The 23,668-nt window shown below is 39.5% G+C and overlaps 1 protein-coding gene across 4 annotated transcripts in view; it reads left to right on the top strand.

The window, feature by feature from the left end:
• ipo8 (importin 8) overlaps positions 1-23,668 on the top strand; it is a 98,554-nt gene that overhangs the window by 28,797 nt on the left and 46,089 nt on the right. For all 4 annotated transcript variants that reach the window (XM_034578698.1, XM_034578695.1, XM_034578697.1 and 1 more), the window contains exons 3-11: positions 3,970-4,126; positions 4,413-4,571; positions 7,472-7,628; positions 12,766-12,855; positions 14,020-14,114; positions 14,210-14,294; positions 14,386-14,520; positions 18,579-18,678; positions 19,044-19,120. In XM_034578698.1, coding sequence (XP_034434589.1) covers positions 3,970-4,126; positions 4,413-4,571; positions 7,472-7,628; positions 12,766-12,855; positions 14,020-14,114; positions 14,210-14,294; positions 14,386-14,520; positions 18,579-18,678; positions 19,044-19,120 — 1,055 coding nt within the window. The remainder of the gene's footprint in view (positions 1-3,969; positions 4,127-4,412; positions 4,572-7,471; positions 7,629-12,765; positions 12,856-14,019; positions 14,115-14,209; positions 14,295-14,385; positions 14,521-18,578; positions 18,679-19,043; positions 19,121-23,668) is intronic.

Genomic DNA, 23,668 nt, shown 5'->3' with positions numbered 1-23,668 from the left:
GAGCTTGCTTCTGGCCAGCTCACTCTTTATGAAATGTCCAACGAGGCTCCTTGCAGCCCCAAGTGCCTTGCTTATCTGGGAATGTTTCTTCAGAGCGTTGTTGACCACTAGTTGAAGTGTATGACCAGCACATCGATGTGAAGCTACGCCATGCTTCTCGTCCAAGATCCTGAGAGCTGCTACGACATTGGCAGCTTTATCATGTAGAAAAACCAGCACATCTTTAAGAGAGAAACCAAACTTCTCTGCTACCTCATCCACCAAGCCAGCGATATGTTCTGCTCTGTGGCGCTCCTCAAGTGGCATTGTGGTGAGTGTGTATGAAGTGAGCTTCCAATCCTGATTGATCAAGTGGCAAGTGACTCCTAAGTATGCCTCAGTGACAATACTTGTCCACGCGTCTGTGGTGAGTGTGATTTTTGATGCAAAATTTTTTCAGCTTTCACTCTCAACAGTAGCCTCATATTTTTTCTCCATCAAATCTGTAAAATGGCGCCTGGAGGGAAGTGTATAGCCTGGGTGAAATGTTTTGATCATCTCATGAAAGCCTTGACCTTCAACAATAGCAAGGGTTCTCATGTCCTTGATAATCCTTTGCAAGATGCTGTTCGAAAGCTCAGCAGACATATGGGGTGTGCATGCACTTTGGCTCCTTTTGGGGAAAAGGTCCTCCACACTGCTTTGTCTCATTCTGAAAAACACACATAAAGCACATTGGAATAATTATAATGGTGTCATATTTTAAAGTTAGTATAAATTCTACATCACTGTTGTGTTACATTAATAACAATAGACCCCATTTGTGACTGTGAGATGCTTGAATTCAAAATGATTGCTGTGACACATTGATGAATAAAATCCCTGTGTGTCATAGCAACACTTTCCCTTAACTGGAGAATAAGTATTTCATTATAGTTTTATTTTCAGTACTTCAATTAAACGTAAACTGGTTATGACATGGATTTATTTAGTCACAGGAGTCATGCAGTTATGTTTCCATCATTGTGTGGCGAGACTTTAACAATAGTCTGTAGCATTAGTTTGAGCCATTTTCTTCTTATACGTGGCCGATAAAGCAAACACAAAACGGCAGAATAAAAACCATGTGGTGTGGTGTAACGACAGCAGCGCTGCAGAAAGTACTTTTAACATGGAGGCAATGAAGAAACGTTAGATCAATTACTACCAACAGATATAATCGTGCAACGTGTTAATAATCGTAATATATTACACTTGTGTCAGGACAAAAAACTAAAAAGGACTTATGGTTCTGTCTAACTACAGCTGCCGTCTTGACCAATCGCGCCTGGATGCTTACGCTTCAAGTGCTCGTGCATGCGGTTGTGCTGCTGTGATAAGCCATTTCCGACTTGCAGAGCTTACAGAGCACCATGTTGTTAGGTCTCTGAATAAAATGCTCCCACACTTTAGACGACCGTGGTTGATTTCTTTTTCCTTCAGCTTTCTCTTCTAGTGAATCCATGCTTTGCCCAGGCACAGCCATCTTCCTTCCTTCTTACGATGCGTTGAAGCACGTTACGTAAATCAACGTATTTACATAATCGATTGCGTCGCTCCAGCCCTAGTGAAAATTAATATAAACATTGTTGAAATACTATTGAATTATACTTTATTTTATTTGTTAGTTTTTGACTTCATACAGACATTGATACAACTACTAGGATACTTCAAGATACATTTTTTTAAATACTGCTAAACTTGAATTTACACAGTGTTTTGATATTCCTCCAGAAAGTTACTTGAATTTTACTTTGGTTTTCATTTATTTTGTTGTTGAACAGCTAATTGAAGATTGATATATATTCCTTTTACTTGAATGGAACAAGCTCTTGCACACATTTTATTTGAGAGATATTGGACTGTAAAAAGCAGATTAGCAGTTCAGACTGGGATATTTTTTGTTGTGGAATAATGATTTGCAGTGCATACTGTGTTTGTATTTAAGAGAAGATTATTAAATAAATATAATGACACAAGATTGAAAATTTGTTTTCGATAAATCCATTATTATATAAATCAAGTAATACAAAATAATCGTTAGATTAATCGAAAAAAAAATATATAAAAATAATCTATAGGTGCAGCCCTACATAGAAAACATGTAAATTAAACAATTTGCCTTAACTGTTCAATTTCTGTATGATCTCGAGAAAGATGTGTGCGTAGAGCACCCCAACCTTTCAATGAACAAGGAACATCTGAGTACAAGCATGGTATTGACCGACTTTGAGCAGTGTGTAGATGATTTAATCTATAATGCTTTAAGAGCTGTAAAGCTCTTGATGCCCTGAAGCTGCAATTTTTGCATGGCCAGCTCATTGTATAGGAAGCCTACTGTTGCTTCTTAATGACACCAGCATTGAAACCAGTCAATCTGTCCTCCTCTCTAGACCTCAACTGTCGACTGAGCTCGTCATAAGAGTAAGGTCACCTGTAAATGAACAGACACAGTTTTTGATATTAAAACAATTATCTAAAACATTCCACAATTTTATATGACATTATGATATTATTATATTATATAGATTTTTACTTACCTGAATGAGACTAAATTTGCAGCGTTTCACCACTCATATATGTATTATACATCAGGGTTGTAAAATAACGTGTTAATTTCGATTAATTATTTACAGAACAAATAACGAAGATTGATCGCGCTCTATGTTGCCCCATATGTGACTGAACATACAGCCGTCAACAATAGCTTTATAAATATGGTAGATGCAGATGACAAAACGTTGCTTGGCCCAGTGAATGAATGAATATGAATTTATATTTAAAAACACCCAGATGGAACAGTTGATAGGAGCACCAAATTCTGCAATAAGCAAGTACTTCACCTGTCTGTCCGCCCTGACAGCAGCTACACTGCCGCTCCCTCTCTCTCTCTCACTCGCCCACTCACTCACTTCGCTAGCTTACTTTTAGCCTGCCCTGCATACTAGCTAAAACAAGACTAACAGACAGACAGACCCTTACGTTGACTCGGCCAGGTGATTTTTTTATTTTATTTTCTGCAGTAACGCGGCTGACCACCGTAGAAGATAGCTAACTCTATTTCCTCTCCTCTACTTTTGACCCCTGAAGCCCCCCTTCTTTGGCTACATTTATGCCTCTAGTTAGTTAAATAATGCGAGAAGGAATTAGGAAAAACGTATGCTGCGTTAAGCAATCGCAACTCTAAATCAGAAAGTCAATAACTTACATTTCACACGAGATAATCCACCCATGCAGCTTCTCTGTGAAAACCACCGTTCAAACCATCTCTGCTCCAACGCTGAATTCGCGGGCAACATTCAGGAACAAATGTGCATGCGTGGATTCAAACGGGCTATGAATACTTTCAGATTAACTTAGTATTTCTAGGTTCATGTGCAGTGACTATACAATTTTTAAATACTATTTGCAAATCCATAATTAACTTTCTCTTCCCACACAGTTAATTTATTACTTGAAGAAAATGTGTGCATATTTATGTTTTTTCTTGACAAATTCTAGTTCTTTCTGAATTTGTATAATGACGAAGATGTGTTAATTTAATATAGTTTACTACCCCACAAAGTCATTTATTTCAGTGAGGTGAGGTTCCTCCGACATCCTGCCTCTGCCTGCTGCACCACCCCTTGCCTGAATACCTTGGAGGATTTTTTGCTGTTCTGAATGCAAGTTAGCAGTGAACCTCCTGCTGCATTGTTCATATGTGAAATGAAACCTCTGGAGAAAGACCTGACATGACCTGTCCCACCTGCAGATGTCATGTCTCAAAATGGCTTTTGTGTGTTCCTGCTAATGAAGGAACATGCTACAGTGTTATTCAAGCTGTTTTAATAGCTTTTGGAAATAAAGAAACTCAATGATACAGAGGGATAATATATATCAGGTTGTGGTAAAAACACAGCTGTTGGTAGGAGACATTAATGAGATCAAGTACATGTGTTTTGTGTGTAGCGGCCATCTACCTGAAGAACATGGTGAGTCAGTACTGGCAGGACAGGGAGCCATCTCTCGGGGAAGTCATCTTTCCCTTCAATATCCACGAGAATGACCGGCAGCAGATCAGAGATCACATAGTGGAGGGCATCATCCGCTGTCCAGAGTCCATACGGTACACACACACCACCCTATCATCAAGAATTCAAGTCTGTTTCCATCTCTCATCCCAGCAGCTTTCTTTTACTTTTTGTAATTCATTAGAACATTCTTCTCTTGAGAAAATCCCCATTAACAACATGTCTGCCTACCTGCCTCCATATGTTAAATTCTAAATCAAAAACTTTTCCACTTAGATTTCTAGCTTTGTAAAGGTTCTCACAGATGTTACATACGAGATAGTGAGTTCTCCTGATGAACACAGACTGAAAAATACTTGATGACTCTAAATGTTTTTGTAGTGCCCAGCTGACCATGTGTTTGCGAGCCATCATCAAGCATGACTTCCCCGGCCGCTGGACAGCCATTGTGGACAAGATTGACATGAACCTGCAGTCTCTGAACAGCGGCAGTTGGTATGGCAGCCTGCTGGCTCTCTACCAACTGGTCAAAACCTATGAGTGAGTAACTTGATTGTCTTTGTCTGTTTTCTTGCTACCTTACTGCTCTGTACTTTCCCGGGAAGACATCACCCTCACATGAGGGCTATGAGTAATAAAGGAGGGCATTTACAGTAATAATTCCAATTAAAATTTTTAACATGAAAATTATAAGTTCAGATAAGAAAAACTGATCAATCAAATCAAGCTTCTTTTGTCTCAATCAAACCAATCCTTGGAATTATAAAAGAGGGCATGGCACATTGTATCAAACAATTCAATACAGAGATTTTGGTTCAGTGTGTAAGATTTAGTGACATCTAGTGGTGAAGTTGCATGTTGCAGCTGAATACTCACCTAGCCCTCCCCTTCCAAACATGAACGAGAACCTGTAGTAGCCTTCAGTTGTCATAAAAACTTAAAAGGTGTTTAGTTTGTCCAGTCTGGGTTCCCACTCACGATGTAAATAAAAAGTATTTAAATATAAAGGGCCCATTCTAGGGTAAAGAAAACAACAATTTGAACAATTTAGTTGAAACACATTAGTGAACACATCACTAGGATTATGTTTTATTCAATTTCGGCCAATAGATCCCTTTCACCTGAATCTTACACACTTGACCTTTAAGATAAGCTATTGTATTCCAGAATTTAGAGTAACTGTCAGAGGTTGAGATAGCTTAATGATAATAATTAGATTTAGCTTTTAATCACACTGCAGTGTTTGAGTTATCAAAATTTTAACCAGCCATCAGGGTTGCCACTGAATCTAGACTTAGTCCATACTTTGTCTCTATTGTGGATAGAGGACAGTTGTGGAGAACCAAGGACTGTATCTGTGTTTAATTCTGTGTTTCTTGTAGTAGGCATGTCTGTCAGCAATAGTGTTAAAAGATTTTTAGTGCCATGGTCAGATTAGAGATTGAAAAAATGGGATAAAGTTCAGAGGTTGCTAAATTATTATTATTTATTAAATATTTTAGTATGTATAATTTCTGATAGTAATGATTTGAGATTTGGTCTTAGGGATTTTGGTGCATCTGACAGAGGCAATGGGACAATTAGAGAGCCAGTCCAGGTTAAGATCTCCCATAATTAATAGCTCAGTGGAGGCATGCAGCGACCAGAGTTTGGCAATCTCTTCCAGACTATCCAAATGCACTGAAGGGCTGTGGTAAATACCAATAATGGTCATGTGTATGCCCCCACCAAGAAGGAGATCCAACACAATGTATTCATAATTTTTTGGTACTGAGCATGAGGTGGTTTCATGTAATCTTTTGTATAAATCAAAACTCCACCTCCTTTGCTCACTCGATCACACCTAAACAAGTTGTAACCACATACAGATATATCATTATTAGGGGATCTTAGGGGAAAGCCATGATTCAGACAAAATGAGAATGTCTGGGGAGTTTTCATGTTAAGGTGTAATAGGCCGAGACCATTACATGATTTAAATCGTTGAGAATCAAGCACTACTTGCTCTTCAGCGGTAGCAGAGGGCGGATGAAACAGATTAACAGACACGGGAGGATAACACTGAAGTCGACTTTTGTGCCCTTGAAAATGGTAAGATCTATAAATAACGGGAATGGTGTGGTCAGAAAACAGGCTGTAATTAGAAGTGTTTGGTCCTGGCTCCTCATGAGCAGCGCAACAGTGGCATGGGGAACCAATCAGGCTGTGCTAGGACCCTGGGGACGTCAATAGTGGTGGGACTGGTCAGAGGGAGTGGACAATGTTGAAGTCTTGTGGTTGTGGCTATCTGTTAGCGGGGCACGGGAATGGATGTCAGAGAAAGTTTTGCCCCCAACCAGTTTGGATGAATACCATCGTCTCGAAATAACAAACTGCCTGCGTTCCTAGAAGAGGTTGAAGTTATCAATGAAGGAGACACTGTGATCAGCGCAGGCTGATGAGAGCCATGTGTTAAGAGACAGGGGCCAGCTAAAACGCCCCACACAGTGGCCACAGGAGGGGATGGGGCCAGATATGTCCCCCACTGATCATCTTTGTAAACCTGCTTTGTGGGCTGTGATGCTGGACTGGCTGCGGGCTCTGACCGACAGTGGACAGGTGTTGTTCCAGTTTCCCCAACACATCAAACTTGTTGGTCAGCTTGATGGACCCCACTGGCGATGTCATACAGGAGGAGTTCCCACTGCGAATCTTGTTACCCCGGATGACAGTCCAGGGTTCCGAAGGAGCAGGTGTGGAACAGATCCATGCCTTGGGTTTGGCTCCAAACCTTGGCCAGGGGTTTAACAATTAACACAGATTTACTTAACTCAAACAAAAGTTGATATTATCACAGAAAATCAACAATTCTTATCCAGACTCTGACAACAAAAACACAGCTCAGTCGCTGCACTTCCTTGTGCCATTATGGCATAAACCCTGCTTCCAGATGCCAAAACAAATAAATATTTTTGAAACCAATTTTCAACACTTAATTTTTCATTACTTAAAATCTTAAATCCATTCAACTGTAGAAGAGCATGTATAAGCAGTGGTGTTCTGCTTAGCATAGGATACACAGACCATCCTTTACTAAATATAGGGTGATAATTCCATACCACAATTCCTTGCAACAGTGATATTTATAGCAACATACACATCTTTGTATACATATCTTATTGTCAAGATGTACGTAAATGTAGAAAAAAAAAACTTAATATATGCTTGTGTGCAGGGACGGATATTTCATCTCATTGTATTGACTCGAAAGAGACTAGAGGAAGGGCGGGGTATGGGCAAGAACCCATTTGTAGTGATTTCGAGTCAGTGCGACAGGGCGGTAGTCACTTACACATTTTCAGCACATTCCCATAGTGATTTATACATATAAAGACCACTGACACAGTTACTTTTTGGTCAATTCATAATGTGTGTTGTGTGCGTGTGTCTGTCTCTCTCAGGTACAGAAAGGCTGATGAGAGGGAGCCTTTGCTAGCAGCCATGCAAATCTTTCTGCCGAGGATCCAGCTGCTCATCAGCCAGCTGCTGTCTGATGCCACCATCTTCTCTGTCCTCATCCAGAAGCAGATACTCAAGATCTTCCATGCTCTTGTACAGGTGTGTATTCTTGAAATCATATTTTTGAAGAAGTAGAAGTTTTCTTCTGTTTTTTAGATCATCAAACAAATTTTAATGAGATACAGGGAACGTGAGTAAACACAAAATGCAGCTTTTAACTGATCATTTAACTTATTGCAGGTAAAACATTTAGTAGTATAGTAGTCAAAAAGTATTTTACACTTTGCAGAAATGTTTCAATTCAATCACATTGGAGGGTTTTCGAGCACGACTTGTCCGTAAAGTTTGTGACACAGTATCTAAATTGAATTAGTCCGGACTTTGACCAGGCTACTCAAGCCTACTCTAGCCCTAGACTATCACAGTACCACCACTGTGTTTGACTGTTTGTGTGATGATCTTATTATAGACTGCTCTGTTGGCTTTATGCCAGCTGTAACAAGGCCCATGTCTTCCAAAAAGATTAATCAGTCCAAAGAAAATCATCCCAGAAATCTTGAGTGTAATCAAGATGTTTTTGGCAAATGTGAGGCGAGCCTTTCTGTTCTTTTTGGTCAATAGTGGTTTGCACCTTGCAACTCTCCCATGGATGCTTCTTTTGCCCAGTGTCTTTCTTATTGTGAAATTATGAACAATGGGCCTTATTCAAGAATTGTTTGTATGAATATAAGTGTAGGGTTGATAAAGGAGAACTTGTAACATTTACAAATTTTGTTGTATCTTGAGTTTTCTTGTAGGAAAAATAAATAGTCTGCTGTTATTCAGATCAAGTTCAAGATCAAGGTCACGGTAAATGGTTTGTATTTATATAGAGCTTTTCTAGTCTTGATGACCACCCAAAGTGCTTTACAATACAGTTTGCCATTCACCAATTCACACACATTCATACAGTGCATCTAATAGCAGCATTTTTTTCTATGAGGGGCAATTCGTGGTTCAGCATCTTGCACAAGGACATTTCGGCATGCAGATGGGGAAGACTGCCAACCTTCTGGTTGGAGGATGACCTTTATTTCCCTCAGCCACAGCCGCCCACTGTGGCCTCACAAAATGTGACTTGAATGTGATATCTTAAGATCATCTTGAGGGAATGTCTTCTCATTTTGTAAAAGCATTCACTTGAATGCATGCACTCAAAAGACAATTTCTGGAGAATTGGGTGAGGACTTTCTCCACAGTTTTCCCCTTACACATACACAACACAGCAGGGGGTTCTGCTCAGACGTGTTCCCAACACTAACAAATTAGGCAGAGGCGAAATGTAATGCATTAATTCTGCTGCTGAGATCACATGATTTTGTTTACAGCACGACACCTGCTTAGGCTCCTATTACCACAAACTCTCTTGACATCTTCGTCGGTATCTTCTACATGTGTGACACCGGAGATAATTGTTCTTAAAATCAACCCCCCCACTCGCTTGCAGTGACTCTAGCAGAGGATCCCCTGCTGTGTTCTCACGTCCTTCTCTGAGGACTTTTTACTAGGGAGCCAGGCAGAGAAAGTCAACAGAAACATTGTTGTGCAAGTTCACACTTATAACTAGTATAACTAACTAACTAGTTTAAAGTTCAGTTTATACAGATGAAAATGAACTAGTTCATGTTCATAGAACTAAGTTCACAGTTCCAAAGATGAACTAGTTCCCAATCTGTGTATCATTCGTTCTTTTCATATTCAATTAGAAAAAACGAAATCGAAAAAAATTAAAAAACAGTCGTTATTTTCGTTATTTATCTATGAATCAGATACCAAAAAACATAACGGTTTGTTTTTCGAAGTTTGGATCTTTTGCTCAGATCAAAAATAGGAAATGAAAAAACGGGTCACGGGCCGAACTTGATTTTTATATTAAATTTGTATGATTTGTGTGACCCGGAAGTCAGTGTCTTCTTGTGTTGCACAAGATAAACATGCAACAAATTCCCAGTGATGAATCACTTTCGAATTGGTCTCCACACCATGGCCGCACTGGAACAATACGCTAATTTAATTAAAGAATTGTTTGAAACTGGCAAGACGCATGCAGAGATTTCCACCACGCTAGACTCAGATACACAGTATTAGAGTGAAGTTATTGAATAATTTTCACAATAAAAATTTCCAAAAATTGTCTACCTTACTACGGTGGGAGAGAGGGTCCGTTTCTGTTTTAACAATGTTTCGCTTTATGACTTATTGATCGAGTAATCTGACTTCCGGGTCACAGAAATCATACAAATTATATATCAAATCAAGTTCGGCCCGTGACCCGTTTTTTTCTTTTCCTATATTGATCTCAGCAAAAGATCCAAACTACGAAAAACAAACCGTTATTTGTTTTTTGGTATCAGATTCATAAATGAATAACGAAATAATGACTTGTTTTTTAATTTTCCTAATTTGTTTTTCTAATTGAATATGAAAAGAACGAATGATACACGGATTGTTCACATTCATTTGTTCCATTTTTTTATTGGGATGTTATGATTTAGATGACATACGTACACTCATGTATTTAGTTATTAATCAATGGTGTCAGATTATGAATCCGGATCACTCCGGTCAGTTTAACACTGAGTTGTAGCTGTTCACGTCACGTTTTGTTGTACTGAGTGCGCCAAACTTTCGACGACTAATTTTTCATTATGTTTAAATTCAGTCTCATAAACTCTGGAGCGAAACAAACTAACACGAAGTAAACTTCATGTCCTGATAACTTGTGATGAATGTTTGTGTTTATTAGTGATTGTGAGTGCAGGTCAGCTGGATTGTGGAGGGAGGACACAGGAAAGTCTAGCACGGTACAAGCCAACTGCTGCTTCTTCCCTGATCACGAAGCAGCGGCGCTGATCATTGTGCAGCTGTGGACTGTAGTGAAACTCTGTATTTTTATCTCACTGTGTGTTTCGCTGTGTAAGTGGGGGGGCCCCGGGACCCACACACACACCCACAAATTTCCACTCACTCCTGGTATTTCACGTGATGGCCTATACGATGATGAAGGAGATGCTCTGTCCCCAGTGCTGTTCTGCATAGGCCTGAACCCCTTGAGTTAGATCATCACAAAGATTGGCTACGGATACTGATTTTGAAGTGGCGCAAAGATCAGCCACTTCCTCTACATGGATGACACCAAGCTGTATGCCAGGAGTGAGCAAGACATCGACTCTTTGATCCACACCACCAGTGTCCACAGCAATGACATTGGAAAGTCATTTGGGCTAGATAAGTGTGGTCGGATTGTATCAAAGGGTGGCAAGATAATCAGAACTGAGGATTGAACTACCAGAAGGCAACATAACAGATGTCCAGGCCGCCCAAAAAGTACCTTCAGATCTCACAGGCAAATGGAAACCATAAAGAGGCCACAAGAAAGTCAGCCACAGCCAAATACCTACAAAGAGTAGTCCTGAAAAGTCAGCTGAATGGAAAGAACAAGGTCTGAGCCAGTGGTGGCTGCTTACGGGGCAACCCCCTCCATCATCCTTAGTCATAAAGTCACAATGAAGCTACATTTTTGCGGCAGGCTTAGCATCGCTCAGCAGCTCGATGAAGGCTACAGGATTAGCATATTGTTTGTTGTGTTTTGTTTGTTGAGTCTGGTTTCAGTTCGTTTGTTTCTAGAGACCAGGGCCTACCATAGCAGACGGCTGTAGGGCGGCTGTGGCCGAGGCATTAGAGCGATCACCTCTAACCAGAATGTCGCCGGTTCGATCCCAGCTTTCCCCATCTTGAGCAAGATACTGAACCTCGAATTGCCCACATAAATGCACTGTATGAATGTGTGTGAGTGGGTGAATGACAATAAACGTCACTGTAAAGAGCTTTCAGTGGTCATCAAGACTAGAAAAGCACTATATAAATACCGATCATTTATCATTTTAAAAGACCCAAGGTGCAGGTTATTCACAGATGCCCCTAAAATAGTCCAGCACATAGTAACAGGGTCTTAAATGCAGATGGGGATGGTGTACACTGAGAGGCATAACTACGCAGCTGGGATAGTGTAAAGGAACATCTGTGCTGATCGGTGGTATGTACCGATGGGACATACCACCGACGGTGGTTTAGAACATCAGAGCTAAATCCTGTGGGACTTTTAAATTTGTTTTGCTATATAAATAGCAAATATGAATTTTCAGAATTTTAAACCCTTTAAATGTTTTTAAAACATAAATCTGATTTTTTTTTTTATTAAAGAAAAAAAACATTATAATGGGAGTCCTTTTGGAGAAATAACACATTCTGGGAAGTCAGTGATAAGCAACAGCTTTGACGTTTTTTTATTGGGTCCCATTTATAAAAAAGAAATTAAATTATAAATAAAACAAATAAATAATGTCCAATAGTTGGACATATACACACACACACACACATACCCACACACACGATGAAATGTGAAATGATTTCTATGAATGCTACTGCCCTGAGATATCGGCACCAGTGACACCTGTGAACGTCTGTGTCAGTCTGATATGGAAAAGTAAAATAGGAAAATCGAATCAATCTGCGATGTTGACCGTTTGACCGAGTTGCTGATCACTACTGTAGTTTGTCTGAGAACCAAGAAGAAGATGCTTTCAACTCAGTCTGCAGACTGAAGGCACACTGCCCCGTCCCCTGACTACTCACTTGCGCTAGTCATCTATTAATTAAAATTGTATTAATCTGGAAATATGTCCAAAATGCACTAAATTCTACACTGCACTTCCTCGGGCCATTAGGAATACACAATGCAAGTGTGAAGCTGATAAGGTAAAGATATATGCAAGATATGCTTTCCACAGACAGAGATTTGCGGAATTAGTTGGCTTATTATATAAACATAAGGTTGCAACATAATGTAGAACAATGAAGGGTAATGTAGAGCATACATAATAGAATATATGTTAACAGAACCCTGTTTCAACCACAGGGTCTTTGTCATGATGGAAAGTTATCTCATCTCCTAATTTGATTTCTGGAACATCTTTACTGGGTCAAAGTCTAAGGACACTAAGATGTTGAGTACTTGTTTTTTCAACAGTACTTTTACTTTTACTCATCTCTGCAGCTTTGTACTGGACAAAAAACATCACCTTTGCAAAAACTATAGATGAAGCCAGCATCTAAAGAAGTATTCCATGTGTGTAAAGAGATCTTGTGTGGGTCACAGAAATGATTATGATGATAGTAACTCATTGTTGCCCTGCAGTACTCGTTGCCTCTCCAGCTGATAAACAACACGGTGATGACTCAGTGGATGGAAATCCTCAGAGCCATAATGGACCGAGACGTCCCTGCTGTAAGACTCACAAAGACGCACAAACACACGACTAATTTTCAGAGACTTGTCTCTGAAAATTGTTTTTTTATTATTATTATTTAGCTTTTTATTTGCAGCCAGGGGATTCATAAAAGAGTACAAATATTTCATTTTCTGACTGGTCTGACAATTATACAATATAACAAATTCTAGTGCTCAAAGAATAGAAACAAGCAGGAAAGCAGAAACAACAAATAACATTAAATGGTAAAAAACTTAAATATCCAGATCAGTTTCCATTAGATTCATCATCAAGACATCAATTTCTATTATCAGAGGGAATCTTTAAATCTACCTTAACAGTTACAAAGTCACACACTGACCAGTTGGATCACAAATAAAGATAACAAATATGTAATTAATTTAATAAATAAATAACAATGGAATTATGAAGATTACATTTTAACCTTGCCCTTGTTGCAAGACTGCAAGCTTCAATAATCTGCATATGAAAGTTTTTGAGTTATGGAGCAAATTTGTTCTTTCCACAAGGTATTTGACTTGTGTCTTATGGGAAACAGTTCTTCTCAGTCATTGCCAGCTCAAGAGGCCTCAGCTTGGCTTCACAAAGCCATACAGTTTGATATTCAAACCTTGGCTTTTTGCTAGGTTATACGTTTTGACTGACTCATATCTTAAACCTAAGTTTAAGGGTGGAATAAAATGTTCTCAGTTTGTAATTCAGATGTTTAAAATGTTTAAGGTGATGAATGTGCTGTGACTGGCATAATCCCGTGGAATGTTACATCACAGCCATGAATGCAGTACTGAAAATAACTGATATGTCTTTAGGTTTAGCAGAAAGAAAATTTAGAACACAGATGTGAGTTTGATATTAACCTGTGCTGCCCTGAAGGTCTCTGTGTTCCTAAATCGTTTTATCCCATTCAAATTTTGCCTAGCAATGAATACAAGTCCATTAACATAAAATATGGTACTAATTACTAATTTGGTGAAAAGTTATACTTGCAAACATACACACAGAATATACTCCAGTTACAAATCCTTTTTAAAATAGTCTGAAACATCAGAAAACATTTAAAATCTCAACCTATGTCAAATAATCAGTTGTTGTATATGTTTTTTTTGTTCTCTAACTGGCTAAACAAGCCCCTTGAACTGACCATAATCCCTGTTTGTTAGGAGACTTTGGAGGTTGATGAGGATGACCGTCCTGAACTGGCATGGTGGAAGTGCAAGAAGTGGTCGTTGCGCATCATCACCAGACTGTTTGAGCGGTGAGTGCAGAGTTGTCATTACATCACCAAAAACCATAATTGTAGTTTTCAGAGAATTTTACCAACTGTTCACATGCTTTTGGTCTGAATTACAGATATGGAAGTCCTGGCAATGTGACGAAGGAGTACGGCGAGTTTGCTGACTTTTTTCTAAAGACATATGCAGTTGGCATACAACAGGTAGGCATGTGTGGCTTTAGGTTTTTTCTTTATTTGTTGTCCAAGCTCCAACTCTTCTAGTTTATCTGTCCTTTGATGTTGTGTCATCCAGGTTCTGCTGAAAGTGGTTGACCAGCACCGACAGAAGCAGTACATTACTCCTCGTGTCCTGCAGCAATGTCTCAACTACCTCAACCAGGGCCTGTCACACTCCCTGACCTGGAAACAGATGAAGCCACACATGCAGGTAGGTAAATAAAAGGATGAATTTGATAGCTAATCCAAAAGATAATTTCGAAGTTCTTTGAGAGGCGTGTGTGCGTGTGTGAGTGTGTGAGTGAATTTCACCTGGCTCTGAGCATATACACACACACACACAAGCATCCACTCTCGCTGGAGAATGCCGCTCAGGCTCACGTTCATCATTTGTAAACTGATTAGTTCGGTTCAGCGTTCACAAAGAATAGAAACAAACTGTCAATAACCGACTCTAAACTCTCTCTTTCCATGCACTCTGATGTACCATCAGAGCCATGAATGCAGCACTGAAAATAACTGATATGTCTTTAGGTTTAGCAGAAAGAAAATGTAGACCACAGATATGAGTCTGATATGAACCTGTGCTGGACACTGGGTTTGGCTCACTTGGTCTCCCTCCTCTCACAAAAATACGCAGGCGTGCAGAAGAGGTTTCTAGATGGGCGGAGAAGTGAGCAGTCTGCTGTGAGAGGGGCATGATTAGAGAGAGAGCGAGAGAAACGAAGAGAATTTCATGCTGACGGCTTAAAACATTCACGTGACAATTTATATTCGATGGTCACAATATAGTAATTTTATACATCGCAATTCATTACATTTCATTTTGCTGATGCTTTTATCCAAAGCGACTTACAATAAGTGCATTCAACCATGAGGGTACAAACCTAGAACAACAAGGATCAAGAAAGTACAATTTCTTCAAGAAAGCCAAACTACAAAGTGCTGTAGGTAAGTGCCATTTAAGTGCTTTTAAATTGTTAGTTTAAACTTTTATTCAAGGTATAGTCGGAAAAGGTGTGTTTTTAGTTTGCGGCGGAAGATGTATAGACTTTGGTACTTACCGCGATACATCGAGTATATTCGATATATCGCCCACCCCTAGCTAAAGGACTCTAATACACAGCTAGATCCACAGTCTATTTTACCCAATATATATATATATTTTCCTTCTGTGGTGGGAATGCATGCAGGAATGTGCAAAGTGGACTTTGAGTTCATAGTTGAGTTTAGACACATAATTTCCTCTGGTCCCATAGTTCCTTGAAATATTCATAAACCTGCTGAGGGGGATTTGCATCCTCAGCAACATGATATTTTAGATCGACTGTTTAAGTATGTAAACACGATTTAATGAATAAAAGGGAAACTGTAACCATGTGACTATCACCCTTGGGTCAGGAGCATTACACCAAATTAATCACACCTGTGGGTGTGACGTCACCTTATATGAATGTTGCATACCCACACACTCCCTCATTATACTTTCTGGGAAGGAGAAAACATGGCCAACCTTCACCAAGTTTATATTGCTTCTTCCCAATTGTAATGACACTTCTTATTACTGTCTGTCTAATTGTTTAATTTTATTATCTTTTCGGGTTTGTCATCTGTCTGTCTTTCCGTCTATCCCATTCTCGTAAATGCAATACCCACGAATGCCTTGAGGGACTTTCTTCAAATTTAGTAGAAACAATAAATTGGACTCAAGCGTTAACTGATTCGATTTTGGTGGTTCAAGGTCACGTGGCCTTACATTGTTGTTAACGCGACATATCAGGAATTTTGAAAGGCAAATTCATTACATGTGGCACAAACATTCTCTTGGACTCAAGGATGACCTGAATAGAATTTGTTGGTCAAAGGATAAGGTCTTGGTTACCTCATAAAGCACATGTTTTGTCTTGTGAACACGATATCTCCGGAATGCCTTGAGGGAATCTTTTCACATATGCTGCTTTCATTTGAACTTGGATTTCATTTTGGTAGCCAAAGTTCAAGGTGACAGTGGCCTCACAAAGTAGGTTTGTGTTTCTTGAGCATCATATCTTAAGATCAACTTGATGGAATTTCTTTAAATTTGGTACAAACCTTCACTTTGACAATGATATTTTTGACAAAATGATCTGATTAGATTTTGGTCCCCACTATGACCTCTCAAAACACATGTTTTGCCTTGTAAATGTAAAATCTCAAGGGAATTCTTTCAAATTTAGCACACATATCCACTTGGACTCACAGAATAGCTAATTATATTTCAGTGGTTTAAGGTCAAGTTCATGGTGGCCTCATTGAAAATGTTTTTGGCCTCTTGAATGTGTTATTTCAACACAGACTTGAGGGATTTTCTTCAACTTTTAATCAGTTGTCACTTGGAGTCAAAGATGAAGTGATTACATTTCAGTGGTCAAATTTAAAGGTCACAGTGACCTACCATAAAAATATCTGCATGTTGAGAGACCAACTTAAATGGTACTCTCTTATTAATAACTATCCCCCATCCCTACTAGAAGTAAATCCTGCTTCAAAGGCATCTCCCAGCCATTGCATCAAAAGAAATTGAAATTGCCCTCAAATTCCTGTAGACATTTTCTAGTTTGCATGAATGATAAACTATTTAAAAATGTCACTTCCATTTTACAGTAGGTGGCGCTATGAAAAACTGATTATTGGCATGTATATGTCTTCAGACACCAGCAAATGGGAAGAAAACCTGTTTAGCAAAATCAAAATGGCGGACTTCCTATTGGATTTAGGTGATGTTTCTTTAAACTTTTTTGGAGGTCTTGAGCTTGTACATAAACCCTCCAAATTTTATAAATGTAGGTTAGGGCTGTAACGATTCTCGAACCAAAATGCTTGGGGAGAATGCTTGTTTACTATGTCTCACGATTCAGCTAAGAGGTCTGGAGTTGGCTGTGAAAATTTCAGGTAAATCCTATGACGTTTAAACAGAAGGCCTTCTTCCTCTTTCCAGTAAGTAAGTATGTAATTTTGCCTCACCTGCCAAATATTGTACTTGACTTGTGTTAACGTAGTGACTCTCATCGAACATGTCAAGTTTGAGACAGATTGGAGCATGTGAGGTGACGTTACAACCACTTTGTTTGTTGGAGTTCTATCGAATAAATAAATACACACATTCCCGAGACTCTGGCCAAGGAGGTGGAGTTGCTGCTATATTCTTCACTACACTGGCTTCTGGTTAAATTTAGAATAGATTTTAAAAGTCTCCTCCTCACTTACTAAACTGCTTCTTCTAATCAATGATGTAAATACTGTTGTTTTGCTGATGTTCTCAGATACATGCAGCATCTATTGCACTTCTGTCCATCCTGGGAGAGGGATCCCTCACATGTGACTCCTCTGCGGTTTCTACTTTTCTGAGGATGTCGCACCTTGTTAAGACAGATTGTGATATGTGAATATCTGCTATACCAATTAAATTTGATGGATTGATTGAACTTGGGTCTGAAGATTTTGTTGGTTGCTTAACACACATCTGAAATAGCTGACATGCAATGTATTAAAAAATAACAGTTCAGTAAATCATTCAAATTTGTGTATATAAACCACACACGTGAAAAATACTAAAGCAAGTTCAGTTTCCGGTTATGAATTTTTTTAAACTGTAAAATCATCATTGCAGTTAAATCAAATAGGATTGATTGCAAAGTTTTTAAACTTCACTCCACATTATAGATCGTTTATAAAAAGCTCTGCACACAAAGTCCAACCCCAAAAAAGTAACATTATATTGTAGGCCCATTTTAAGGGCTCGCTAATGACAAGGAATAACTCTGAAGTAGGCTCCGGAGCATTACCGCAGACCAAGCAAACAAGCAAGTTTAGAACAATCACAGGACTAGCTTGGTATAATGCTCCTGACCCAAGGCTAATAGACACATGGTTACATGTTCAATGAAATAAGGTTGTCCACAAAACTGATGTTTTTCTTACATGAAAAACAAAATACAAAACCCATTTTTGTCTTCTATAAACCACTTCATACGAATCAAACCCAAGCAAAAGTGGTAACCACTCAGCCAATATGCCAACCTAATAAATAATAATAAATGAAAGTTGAATTAACATTTTTCTTTTATATACATAAGTGCCATCACTTTGTCCAAAGTTCCTGACAGATGAGCTTAAGAAACATTAGAAATTTTCCCCATCAGGCCTTTTACAGTCATCTAATTGTTGACTATTATTTTAAAGCCACTGTAATTGCCCGCTTGTGGTCATGATGACCTTCTTGTCTTACAGACCATATGCCAAGAGGTCATCTTCCCTCTGATGTGTTACAAAGATGAGGATGAGAAGCTCTGGCAGGAAGACCCCTATGAGTACATCCGCATGAAGTTCAGTGAGTAAACTTGGTGTGATAATATACCAGCAAATCAAACCAGAAATCTCTCCAATCTTCATTGCCAAAAAGTAAGAGTATGTAGCAGACCACTGAAATACCAACATTTAGTTTTAATGAACATATCAGACAGACGTATAAAAAATTAACCTCAAAGTACAGGACAAATTTAAAGAAGGTGAAAGGGCTTTTGTTTTTTATCTAGGGCTGGCTGATATCACTTAATCTATGCTCTAATATTTGACCTTTCAGCTGCTTTATTACAATTGTAGTCTGTGGTGAAGGAAGAATATCTGCCTTCCTTTGGAACATGTTGTTTGATCCCATTCTTTGTGTAAGCATGTATGTGTTTGTCTCTGTCACAGACCTATATGATGACCATGCCCTCCCAGCTACCGCTGCTCAGAGCTTCTTGTGTAAAGCTGCCCGCAAACGTAAGGAGGTGAGGAGCATTTTAACACAGGTCAATAGTAACTGAACAAAATGTATTCAACTACAGTACCACACAGTTTTTAGATACTGGCTCTTAACCTAAGCAGATCCATATTAACAGACTTTTCCTTTTACTCCACTACATCTGATGGTTTTGACTACCATTGGGTTAATGCTTTTATACAAAACATAGCAAAGGTTTACCTTTTTGCTTTACCTTTTTTACATCATTGCTTTTTATGCTAAAGCTTCTTTACTCTACATGGTTAATGTGAGATATTTTACATCTGCCTCTAAATGGTTCTTATACTAACAATGGATTAAATGACTATGTATAATATGAAAGGTCTTGTTTGTTGTGATGATGGGAATTTTCACAAACCCTGCAGAACCCCTCAGTTCCATTGAGCTTTTTAGCATTTTAGGCCTCCGTGCCGGTGATGGCCAGTGGCCGGTGGCATTATGTTTTCGGGTTGTTGGTCTGTCCATCCCACTCTTGTGAATGCGATCGCTCAAGAACGCCTTGAGGGAATGTCTTAAAATTTGGTACAAACATTAACTTGGACTCAAAGATGAAGTGATACGATTTTGGTGGTTAAAGGTCAAGATCAATATGAACTCTCAAAACACATGTTTTGCCTTGTCAATGTAATAACTCAGGAACACCTGAAGTGATTTTATTTTCAAATTTATATTGAAATTTTGAAATTTAAGGTATACAACGGCAGTGCCAGTTTACAAATAATGTAAATATCATTCTCTGTGTTCAGCAGCAGGCAGCTGTTACTGAAAAAGTTTGATAAACCCACTGTATGCTGTGTATGTATCCTGCTGCTGGGTTGATGTCCTTCTACAGCCCTGTCCAGCTCTCCTTGTGTAATGACCAATCTCCTGGTATCTCCTCCATGCTCTTGAGGCTGTACTGGGACCCACAGCAAACCTCCTTGCGATGGCATTTATAGTGGTGCCAATTATCCGTGGCTACATTTATCTGTATTTCCTGCACATTATATAATACATACACAATGCATTTCATCTTCATTGAACTAACTGGTTAACATAGTGTTTGTTGAAAACAGCTACACAAGTTACCGTTGAATGGCATGAAATGACAGAACACAAGTGCAACTAGACTTGCAGGCAAGTATGAGCAGGCCCTCATCTTGCGGCAGTGGGGACATGACTCAACCGTGCTGAGGCCGCTGCTTGCCGGCCAACATGCCCACTGAGAGGCACTCGCATGGGACTAGACAGGAAGTTTATTGGAGTGTCTCCCTGCGTCCATCGGGTGGCACTTGAGAATGCATGCTGATTATGTCTCACGATTCAGCTACGAGGTCTGGAGACTGCTGGGAAAATTTCAGGTAACGACATTTGAACCAGAGGGACTACCTCCTGTTTCCAGTAGATGGCGCTTTTTAGCCCTTTAGCCTCACTTGCCAAATATTGTCCTTGGGGTGTGTTTACGTAGCGACTCTCATTGTACATGTCAAGTTTAAGGCCACTTGGAGCATGTGCAGTGACATTACAACTGCTTCGTGTTTTTTGGCGTTCCGTCAAAGATCACAACATTGCTGTTCAACACAAAGGTTAAATGTCACAACATGGTATCACCAACGTCTCAAGGCTTTAATTTTGAGTAGGATCAAATTAAACAGCTCTGCGTAACATGTCAAAGTATAAAACATGGTCCTTCCTGTTACAGCTAGAAGGCGCTGTGACAATTATAGTATATTGGCATAAAGATGTGTTCAGGGCAGGAACCTTATTACACATTTGATGTTTGACGGTGATTGGAGCAAAAACATGGAAGTTACAGCTAATTTAAAATTGATGGCGAGACGTCGAAATTCGCTGCCACGCCATTGGCACATCCCCTGATAAAAGCTCCCAAGTTTCATTATATGGCATCACCAAGTCCTAAAGGCTCTCTTTAGACATGCATCAGGTAAACGGGCGAGCCGCAGGACACAAAAATGTAAAACATGACATTTCCTGTTACAACTAGGGGGCACTGAGACTATTATTAGGACCCGAGCACGACAGTGCAAGGACCCTATTGAATCTGTGTTGATTATTATTATTATTAGGGCCCGAGCACCGACAGTGCGAGAGTCATTTTGGATTTAGTAACCATAATGGCCATTTTACACGTGTATTTTAACAAACTCCTCCTAGAACTTTCATCAGATCAACTTCAAATCCGGTGAGTGTCATCTAAACAAGATGGAGATTAAATCTACCACATTTTTGAGTTTTAGTCACACGGTGTGACCGTGGCATGGCGTCAAATATTGATTACTCGCCTGAATATGTATGACAAGAGTCCCAGCCTAATGACATCTGCACAGAAATCATGACTTAAAATCACAGCGCCCCCTGGTTACAACAGGAAATGTCTTGTTTTTTGCACGTCTTACACTATGATGTATTCCTCCTCGTCCATTGACGACAATCATGTCAGAAGGGCCTTAAGACATTGAATATGTAGGCATATCGAAACTGAGTTTTCGTTGAATTACATGTTAGTGGCGTGGCGTCAATTTTCAACAAGTCACCATGACACACGAAATTGCTGTTACTTTAGTGTACATTGTTCAATCTCCCTCAAACTACATGTGTGTAACAACAGCCCCACCCTGAAGACATGTATATGGTTTTAAGGAAAGGGCTTGAATAGCGCCCCCTAAAGAGCAGCCCTAGCACCACGATTGACCGACGACCGTCTTTTCATAATGAACAAAAAAGTCTCTTGGATTGATACGCTAGACCAAACAGGAAGTCGGCCACTTTGAATTATGTGGCCATATTTGACCATTTACACATGTTGTATTTGAATGAATAACCTCCTAGAGCTTTCAACAGATCAACTTCAAATTCAGTGAGTATCATCTCAACAACGTGGAGATTAAAACTACCTTGATTTTTAAGTGTACGTCACATTGTGTGACTGTGGTGTGGAATTTTGATGATTTGCCAAAAAAGAGGGATTTATTAAAACTCCTCTGTGCATTGTCCAATCAGCCTCAAACCTCTTTCACGCAATCACAGTCCCGCCCTGAACAGATCCATATGTCAATATTGACTCATCATTATAGTGCCACCTGCTTGCGACAGGAAGTGAAACGTTTTATACTTTGATGCTCTGCTCCTGGCTGCTTTACAAAATACATCTTAAATGAGCTCAGGCAAGTCATAAAACCATGGTTAGAATTGTGAACTTTCCTCAAACCGTATAAACATTGAGATATGGTGAAGGTTGATCCTTCGCCATAGGAGACGAAGTTCTTATAACTCCACTCTGCATTGTCCAATCGGCACCAAAATTAAAACCTAAGATCAGATTCAAGGCCTGAACATCTCCATGTGTCAATATTAACTCAGGGTCATAGCACCACCTACTGATTCGCCATGAAACAGGAACATTTATTAACTCCACTTTGCATTGTCCAATCAGCCACAAAATTCTGTTACATGATCAGAGTCCAGGCCTGAACAGCTCCATGAGTTAATATTGAGTCAGGGTCATAGCGCCACCTACTGATTCACTGTGAAACAGGAAGTTTTCTTTAACTCCACTGTGCATTATCCAATCGGCCCCCAAATTCTGTCACATGAGCAGAGTCCCAGCCTTAACAAGATATATTAGTCTGTATGTAGTGATAGTGCCACCTACTGATTTGTCATGAAAAGGATGGGGTTTTTTTTACTAATCAGGTGAAGCTTGAAATGTCTCTTTGCCGCCGCCTCTGGGTTCTTGATGGCACTCTGTCTGAATCTGCTCCAGTATGTTGTCATCTATGGTGTGTAGCTGTGAGATTCAGTGTAGCTTCTAGTCTTATTTGAAGTGTGGCACACAGGTCGGTGAGCTCCTGGCTGTGGAAGGATGGATCCATGTCATCAGCTTCATCAGCTTCAATCAGCTGTAAACACAATCACTACAATCAGCACAGTTCAATGACAACATACACCTACACATGTAACTGAAAAGTTATCTAATGAATCTAATCTTACCCTCTTTCTTCGCTGTCAACTCCGTAACCTTTCAATGGTGCTGCAAGAGCTGCAAGGTCTGGTTTGATGTACCGGAAGTTCCTTCATACTGGCTCATAGTACGTCTTAGTACGTCATAGTACGTCTTACAGGCAGTGTCTCACTGTCTTACATGAGTATATTATTAATAAATGGAAATAGCCTCGCTAATTCACCGTTGGAAGATCCAGAGTATAAAACACAATTACTAAACAGTTACTTACATACAATGGCGTCATTTTCCACACTGCAAATCCGGGCTTGCAGCGAGAGCTTCGGCCAAATGTGCAGCGACTGCCTCGTTGTGGGTGGTGGTGGTGGGGGGGGGGCTCAGGCTGTGAAAACACAATGATTAAATGGATCAGAAAAAGTAAACTTAAAGAATATATTTTACACAGCACAGCGCGTCTCTTCTTTAATCTTACCCTTGCTCCGCCTCGTGGCACCTGCAATTTGCCTCAGAGGTGTGAAGACGACGGATGGTTTCCTATAAAACAAAAAGTCACGTTTATGAAAAAACAGGAAC

This window comes from Hippoglossus hippoglossus, chromosome 23 (genome assembly GCF_009819705.1).
Source record: "Hippoglossus hippoglossus isolate fHipHip1 chromosome 23, fHipHip1.pri, whole genome shotgun sequence".
NCBI classification, from domain to species: Eukaryota; Metazoa; Chordata; class Actinopteri; order Pleuronectiformes; family Pleuronectidae; genus Hippoglossus; species Hippoglossus hippoglossus.
Note: the sequence above shows the minus strand (reverse complement) of the source record. Positions and strands in the feature narration are given on the sequence as shown.